An 8,767-nucleotide genomic window follows, 5' to 3' on the forward strand; every position below is an offset into this window, starting at 1 on the left:
CGGGAAAGTCTCATATTTAAATTTTTTATGAAAATAGAAAGAAAATCAAATATAGTTAAAATTAGTTATTTTAAATTATTTAATATATGATAAAGGAAAATAAATTAAATAAGTTCGAAGAAATATATAAAAATAATTAATTGATTTTAAATTTATTTTTTACCAAGCATTTTCACACAAATGTTACCAAACCGAAGCAAACAAAATGGCAAATTTGAAAATGTATAGTGGATGGGACACTCACATTTATATTAGAAACTTGCCTTGAATTTGTTTGGTGGGTTTGGTTGGAGCAGGTTAGTCTCATCCCAATCTCATTTCAATTATTTATGTATCAAGCATACAAGTGGAACAAGTATGGAAATTTCTGTCTCACTCATTCCATTGATTTTTTTTTTTTTAATTATTAGTCAAAATTTTCTATCATATTAAAATGAATATAACTTCTAAATATATAAAATATTTTCTTATAGATTTTGATCATTCATTTTTTATGAAAAAAAAAAAACTATAGTTTTAGTTTTTAATTTTTATATATATATATATATATATATATATAAAAAAGCTGTTATTTTATATGTTTAAAAAGGAAAAGATGGGAAATAGAAATTGGAATGAAATTTATTTGATTTGACAGATGATTGAAGAAAAGAGAGATAAAATTTCTTATCCGGATTTCTATTTAGAATAAGTTGTAGAATCCTAATAATAAATGATAAATAAAACCAATTACCATCATCTATCTCAGTTCCAAGGTCGCTATGTTTAGGGTGCACATGTGTAGGTCCCTCATTTTGGGTCTTGAGGGAGCTTTATTTTTAGGCCCTTGTGAGAGTGACACGTGGCTGTAGGAGCGTTGGAGAAAGTCTTGGGAAAAAATGTAAACCTGTGAAAGAGAGAAGAAGCAGAGAGGAGAGGAGGCTGTCTTGAGGGGCAAGAAATTTTCACAGAGGTTAGGGAGTAAGAGCTGGTTTTAGCGAGATTTTTGAGAGAAAGAGAGGAGGAAAAAGGACAGCTGTTTCCAGAGAGTGTGAGCTTTTGAGAGAGCTAGAGATGAGGGATTTTCTGGTGTGGCTGTTTTAAGAGAGGTGCAGAGAGAGGCTTGAGGGGGAAGAAACTGGGAGAGAGGGTGAGGTGTCTTGGGCAGCGAGCAAACTGTGAAGGGAGGCAGAAGGGAGCTCGAAATTTTCTGCTAGGTGGGAGAGACGGTACATGCTTGAAAATCAGATCTCTGTTCTTGTGCTAAGCACATTTCCACTCTCGACATGCTCTTCTAGCCCATTGAAGTTGCAGCTAATTTTATCATTACAGAACAAAGAACTTCTTCTGTATGAGAAAGTACAGCTTGCATAAGATTTTGATGCTTAGATACCAAAAAGAATGGCTGGCCTGGACTTTGAAGCTGGAAGAGTCGATAACTAGAGGTGAAATCCTTACAGATGAAATGGGAATGGTGAATACAATTCAGGCTGCTGCACTTATGCTTTCCAAACAGGGAATCTCCCAGAAAATTTGTGAACCAAAAGAAGTTTTGCACTCGTCTGGCGATTCAAACCAGTAAAATGAATGAAGATGAAACGGATGTTCAGGAGTTGAATTATGATCATGGTATGACTGGGTATGCCAAATGAACTGCATATGGACAACAGGCACAGAAACAAGAGCCATAAGCTGATAGTGTTCTTGGCTTTGGGAATGAGAATATGGATGCCTTGAATGAATGGAACAGAGGGCTGCTGGTTCCACAAGTCAACATCTTTCCACCACCCTCCTTGCATGCAGGTTTGGCCATGCAGGGCCATCTTTCTGCACTATTTTAAAGTACATGTGGCCCTTTCCTCAATTCTTCATGCATATTTTAAAAAATTCAAGTTTTCGAATAGTTTTAATTCATCAACTTTTCTTCTTTAGAAATCTTAAGGTCAATAAAATCTATTTTTTAATAATATTTGCTACCATCTTTCTTCTGTAGGAATCTTTGATAAGTTTCCTTGATTTTTAACAATTTTTTCCCTTTTTCTCAATTTTTTAATAAACATAAAAAAAATTTCATAATTCCAAAATTAATGGAATTTCCTCCATATTTCTATGCTTCTCATTATGAAAATAAAAATTTATAGAATTTATTCATGTAAAAATAAATCAGGCATTGGTGGGTCCCAACATACATGCTATTTTCCTTGATTATTGATTCTAATTGCTATTGTGATATACTTTGGAGATATTTTGTACATATTATCGTACACGGTACACTAACCTTTGTTTCATGTGAAAGCATGTTATTATTTGCTGCTAAAGTTCGTCTCTCATACTCGATCATAATCATTTATTTATTTGTTATTATCCATTACTTACTTTCATTATTTGATTATTTCTTGATATTCATTGATTTTCTGATTAATTGTTGTACTTGTCTTAACTGATTAGTAGAGACCTAATTTTAAGGCTTAGAGATCATACATTTTTGATAGGTAATTAGAACCTTGGATGTATTTTCCTTCTTTTAAAACCTATCTTTTCCTCTTATGAGTCACATTTATTCCAAAACTTTTCCAAAAATCAATTTTTCTACAAACAAAAGTGAGTCTAGTGTCTAAGTAGGAACACATACGAAAAATGCGCATCACAACAAGATTTTGAAATTTTTATTTCCTTAATTCCTTACTAATTAAACAAAATTATCATCTTTAATTTTTTTTTAAATGAAAAAAAAAACTCATTTCTTATTATATATTGAATGATTTATTTTCACAAAAAAAAAAAAAAAAACAAAAACAAAAAACAAAACCTCATAGAAACAAAAAATAAAAACTCTATCTGCATCATCCATCCAATGATTACAAAAAAACACAATGAAAGGCTATTTTCTGCAATGAATTTTCATACCCACTTTAAAAAAAAATTAAAAAAAAAACCCTTAATAATAATAATTGGCCAAAAGTGATGGCCCTTTTTCCCAATACTTGTGGGATTTCTGTTTCCAAAGATAATTGGAGTTATAAATACTCATAAATGTATAGTTGACATTTACAAATGGCTACCCATAATTGATTTCATTTTCTTAAACTTCCAATTAATTTAAATTTTCAATATATATATAAAAGCATGAATTAACAACATAAATTAAATTTATTTGAGCTATTATATTCTTCACACCTTTATTTATAGGCATCTTTTCTAGATTAACATTAATAAATAAGGGGAAAAAATAAGGATCAACTAACAATACACATTAAACTTATTTGAATTGTTATTCTCTATACATCTTCATTGGAAAGTAATTCTAGATGTGCACCAATACATATCAAGTTTATAAAAGATTTTTTTTTTCTCTCTAGAAAGCAATAATCTATTTATTTATTTTTACTTTTTGTTAACTTATTACTTATTTCTTAATTTTTCTTATTAATAAAAAATCAATTTTTTTTAAAAAAAAATTATTGATTTTTCTGAATAAAATATTAAAAAAATAAATTATTTAATATTTAACACTATTAAACACTATTTAATTTTAACTTCTATTTTAAATTAAGTAAAAAAAAACATCATCTTAATATACTCATAAATTGAATATATAAATATATGAATAAATAAATAAATAAAACATGCTAACATTTAGCAATTATGAGATTTTGAACATGATTTCTATAAAACAAGATGATGATGTCACGTTAATCTATCAAACAAGACTAGATAAACATCATTGAATTCCTCAACTTCCTCCCCCAGTCAAAAACAATACTCCTAATTGTATACGATATTGCTAATATCATCATTACATCCATGAACTACTTGCCAAATTAAAGAACCATTCCAAAATCTCAAGCCATTTCATATTTTAGGGAAAAAAAAGGCACTTTTCCATAACAAAATACTCTTATTTTCCCATAAAATTCCAGTCAATTAAGAAACACTTTAAAGAAAGGTCTAAGAAAGAGTAATGTAGAAGACTTGTCTACCATGATTTTAATATCCGAATTGGAGAAAGGGGGTCAAAAATTGTGGGTGATGGACCCAATTCCAAAGCTAAAATCAGGGAGCTTTCCCGGTTCTTTTCCTTACAATTTCAAAGAAATTGGGGTGCACCGCCCAGAAAGGTGCACCGCCCAGGTGTTTTCTGTGTTACGGGTCTCCATATTTTAATACAAAAGGTGAAGGCAACGCGTCTAAGCAACGCGTACCTTAAATAAGGTTATGGATAAGGACTTCGTGCCTATTTATTGTTGTATCCAACCAAACCATCCAAAAACCCATCCAATCAACTGCACAAACACAAAAACTAACACAAACCCATTTCACCCTTTTCCCAATTTTGGTGGGGTAAGGCCCTCTCTCTTCTCTTTTCTACGTTCTTTTTTCTTGATTTTTTGTTTAATTTTATTTATTTATTGCTGTTTCTGGGTTTGATTACTATGTTTTTTGGCACCTGTTGTTGTGTGTAACCAACTTGATTAATGTTTTTGTTTCCGTTTATGCACTTTCATGACTAATGATGATAATTCTTTTGAGTTTATCCATGGGTTGATCTCTTTCTGCAAATATGGAAATTTGAATAGGTTGTAATTTGTTACTAGTCAAGAAATCAACAAAACCATCACAAACCCACTTCACCAATTTCCTAAATTTGGTGGGTGACAACTCTTCTCTTTTCTCCTTTCTGTTCTCTTTCTCAAGAATATGTTTTTCTTGATTTTTTTTTGGGGTTTTTGGGTTAGTTGAATTTCTACTTATTTTCTTGTCACCTTTCATGGTGTGAGACGTTGATTAATTTTTACTAAAATTTTTCTTTGTTTTGATTTTTTATTTTGTTTTTTGGGATGAGTTTAGATGTGTGGATCATATGTTGGTTAGACATACTTATATTCCTTTTTGGTGGATTTTTCTTTTGTGCGTTGAGATTTTATTACCTATTTTTAGGAACCAAGCACCAAAAGGGTTTGATGCTGATTTTGATTTATTTTCCTGAAGCTTTCTCTGCAACCAAACAAAGAAAGTTGCATGTGATCACTCAACGAACCAACAAAATTATCGCAAATCCAGTTCATACATTCATCAGATTTGCCAATTTTGGTGGGTGAAAGCCCTTCGCTCTGGTTTCTTCTCTGGTTTTCAAGAATATATATATATTCCTGTTTTTGATTAATTTTAATATCCTTTTTTTTGTCACCTTTGATCGTTTGTAAGCCACTTGATTAAATGTTTCTGTTCCAATCTATAAAACCTTTTGTTTGTTGATTGATGGTTATCCTCATTTCATGATCATGATGTTTTAATTCTTTTTCTTTTGTTCTTCATTTTTCTCAAGAATTGATTGATGTGTTTATATACCCAGATCTCGTCAACTGAATATGAACCTTTTGTTTGAACCTTTTGTTCTTTATGCTTTCTTTGGTTGCAGAGACACCTAACAAATACTATTAATTGTTGCTTTGAGGGTTTTTCTTTTCATAACTTTTTTCTTAGGAACCAAACACAAAAGGTTGTTCTACTGCATTTTATTTCCTTAGATTTCCCTGTAACTTTGGTTAATCTTTGCTTTTTAACTCTGCATAAAATATTATTCATTTGAAATCAGAAAAACTTCTCCTGGAATTTTCCTGGGCATATAGTTTGATTCTGTCATGAGTTTCTGAGTCTTTAGCTTAATTCTTTGGTGACTTTTCTGCAAGGTTTTTGTATGTTTCACATCATTTCGGGTTCAGCCTATAACCCACCCATCTTATTTTATAGAGCAACCTTGACCTTGTAAGTTAAGCCTAGGCCTAATTAGGATTTCATTCCTACACGTGGGTGCATCTGTGTGCCTTCAGAGCTGTCTTGATCACAAATCCGGGCTAGTGATTCCCTCTGAGCCTCGTAGCCCTAAGCTAACTTTTCTTTCTTAGGACCGGAGCCTTATAGCCCTAAGTTATTCTTTCTTTTTAGGCCCTAGGCCTTGTAGCCCTAAGTTATCCTTGATCTTAGGTTTTTTGGAAGCACCCACAAGGGCAATCACGGTGATGAATGATGATAGGAACAATAACAATAATAACCTTTTGGTTTTTAGGGTGAGAAATTTTCCAAAACTCACAATAACAACTTCTCAGTCTTCAGGCCGAGAAAATTGTCTAAAATCACACAATCACTCTTAATCAATTAAGATGGTTCTGTGAGTATTTTAGCAAACACTTGGGAAAGCTGTTGTTTGAAGTGTTCTAGTTTTGCTCCCATTACATGTTAGATTGCTGATAAAACTGTAGAAAAAGAAGATATAGCTTGTAAAATACAATTGCATAACTTTTGGTGAAGTTGAATAATTTTGCTCTGAAATGGTCACTAACTGATCAGTTTTTCTAATTCATGCAGCATTGATTTCAAGTTGAAGAAAAATGGGAGGTGGAAAGGACAGGCCGGACGAGGAATCTAGTGACAAAGGGCTGTTTTCAAATCTTGCAGGATTTGCTGCTGGACACTACCGTCCCCCACATGGTGCATACCATTCTCAAGGTTATCCACCATCTGCATATCCTCCTCCAGGTGGATACCCACCATCTGGATATCCTCCTCCGGGCGGATACCCACCATCTGGATATCCTCCTCCGGGCGGATACCCACCAGCGGGATATCCTCCTCCAGGTGGATACCCCCCTGCACCATATCCTCCCCCTGGTGGATACCCGCCATCTGGTTATCCTGGTCCTTCAGCACCACCATATCATTCAGGTATCTCTTATTCTTTCCTGTGAAATTGCTTATTCAATAGTTAGGATAAAGTGACCTTTTACACAACTGGATGGTCCAGACTTCAGCTTCCAAGGACCTTTTATGGGTCCTGATTGCCTTTTGGTTAGGAGTCCTGAAGGTAACATGGTCAGGGACCATTTTTAATGTCCTAGAAGTATGTTTTTACTGTCAAAATTTTCAATAGAACAGTGGCTCTTGGTCTTCAGGCATGTAAAAGGTGGATCAGTTAAGTTATCTGCAAGTAATGGTTGAACGATACTTGTTGACCGAACTTATCAGGAGCAACTATCAGGAGCACTTAAGATGCCTGGATGTCTGTCTGTCCGATGCCATTGTGCCCAGACATGAAACTCAATACCTTGTAGGATTCAACATTAGATTGGTTTGCCAAGGAATTCATTGATTCAAAAATCAACATTCAGGGATGGTTTTGACACTAGAATTGCCAAATGATAAGATCACAACTAAGGGTGGTAATGAGATGTTTTTTTTTTTTGGATACCCACTGGACATCATTCCTAATAAGACAGGTTTGACAGAAGCTTAAACTGGTTAGAGGTGGGTTTGGAAATTTTTTTTTTTTTTTTTGTTAATCCAGGTCTGGTTTTGGTATATATTTTATAATATTTATTTATTTATAAATTATATTTATTTCTAATCTAATTAAAAGATTTAAAACATTATATAAAAATGGAATCAGGGCGAGATGGGTATAGGATATTTCTCATAAAAATTAAATTATAAAAATTGGGATAGAGTGAAGATCAAGGTAACCCAGCCTGAACCCATCTTACTGCATACCTGATGACAGCCAATATGAAAATTTCCTTTTTAGCATGTAAATTTATTGTTAGACTGATGAGAAGTTGGTTCGACTGCATCATGCTTTCCTGAGCTTTGTATGTGATTCCATCATTCTATGGTGATTTCTGGTGACTAATTTTATGTACATCCACAGGGCATGGATCCAACACAGGAGCATTGCTGGCTGGGGGTGCTGCTGCAGCAGCTGCTGTTTACGGGGCTCACCAGCTCTCACACGGTGCTCACCATCTTGGCCATGGAGGTTACTATGGCCATGGCTTTGGCCATCACGGGAAGTTCAAGCACGGAAAGTTCAAGCATGGCAAGTTTGGAAAGCGCTGGAAACATGGAATGTATGGAAAGCATAAGGGGGGTTTCTTCAAGAGATGGAAATGATTCATCCGGTTCCCTAGTGTGTTTGGCTTTTCTACCATCTTTACTTCCTGGTTTATTTGGCTTTCTACTATTACCAATATGACTTGGACTACCTGTTCTTTAATTTGATTAGGGTTTTTAGCGCTTGTACACTTAACCCAGCTACTACTAGCTAGCCTTTTGTACAAATGATCTTTTGGTGGTGCATGATGGGAATCATATTAGTTTTCCAACTCCTGCTTTTAGAAATTTGAAAGTCTGAATGACACTTTAATATCAATTTTTATTTAGATATGAGGCAAATTCAGATCTATTCGAACTTTAGATAATTATCACTTAATCTTAGGCCCGTTTGGTTGTGTTTTTAAAGAATATTGCTAGCTTTTAAAAATTATTTTTAGCTCCATAAGTGTTTTTAAAGAAAAATAAAGTATTTAATAAAATTTTAAAAACACTTTTAGTTGAAAAATCACTTTTGAGGGAAAACTTTTTTACTAAAAATACATGTAAGAAAATCATTGTAAAACGCACAAAGAGATGAGATTAAAATATGAAGACTAAAGCTCAAGTATGTAGGACCAAATAAAAGTAGGACACTGAGGTGGTGTTTGGAAAATGGACTTAATAACTTAAAAAAAAATAGTTTTAAGTGAGTGTTTGATAAATCAATTTAATGAGTTAAAGTGATTTAATAATTTAATTTAAGTCGTTAAGTATATTTGATAAAATAACTTAATAAAAAACAATCGTAAGTAATAAGTAAAATCAACTAACTTATTCTTAAGTTCATATCTTCATTTTATTTTTTAACTCTTATTTATCGTAATTATCTCTATGATCTCTTTTGTAATTCCATAATCTCTAT

The 8,767-nt window shown here is 32.9% G+C and overlaps 1 protein-coding gene across 5 annotated transcripts; it reads left to right on the forward strand.

The window, feature by feature from the left end:
* Positions 1-4,173: 4,173 nt before the first annotated feature.
* LOC100267691 (glycine-rich protein A3) lies at positions 4,174-8,135 on the forward strand. Of its 5 annotated transcripts, none has more exons than XM_059743144.1 (4): positions 4,206-4,320; positions 4,969-5,074; positions 6,346-6,702; positions 7,682-8,135. In XM_059743144.1, the coding sequence occupies exons 3-4, from the start codon at positions 6,369-6,371 to the stop codon at positions 7,921-7,923; spliced, it is 576 nt and encodes a 191-aa protein (XP_059599127.1). In that variant the 5' UTR covers positions 4,206-4,320; positions 4,969-5,074; positions 6,346-6,368; the 3' UTR covers positions 7,924-8,135. The 5 variants fall into 5 exon arrangements, with proteins under 5 accessions (XP_002268577.1, XP_059599127.1, XP_010661170.1 ...); XM_010662868.3 differs by having other exon boundaries at positions 4,207-4,320; positions 4,969-5,070; XM_059743143.1 differs by lacking the exon at positions 4,206-4,320 and adding an exon at positions 4,332-4,627 and having other exon boundaries at positions 4,969-5,070.
* Positions 8,136-8,767: the final 632 nt, after the last annotated feature.

This window comes from Vitis vinifera, chromosome 15 (assembly GCF_030704535.1).
Source record: "Vitis vinifera cultivar Pinot Noir 40024 chromosome 15, ASM3070453v1".
Taxonomy (NCBI): domain Eukaryota; kingdom Viridiplantae; phylum Streptophyta; class Magnoliopsida; order Vitales; family Vitaceae; genus Vitis; species Vitis vinifera.

Bases quoted from the DNA above. Each gene is read 5' to 3' on its own strand.
- LOC100267691 (XM_002268541.5), top strand. From the start codon at position 6,369: ATGGGAGGTGGAAAGGACAGGCCGGACGAGGAATCTAGTGACAAAGGG. The intron at 6,703-7,681 runs GTATCTCTTATT...GTACATCCACAG, and splicing joins AGCACCACCATATCATTCAG to GGCATGGATCCAACACAGGA.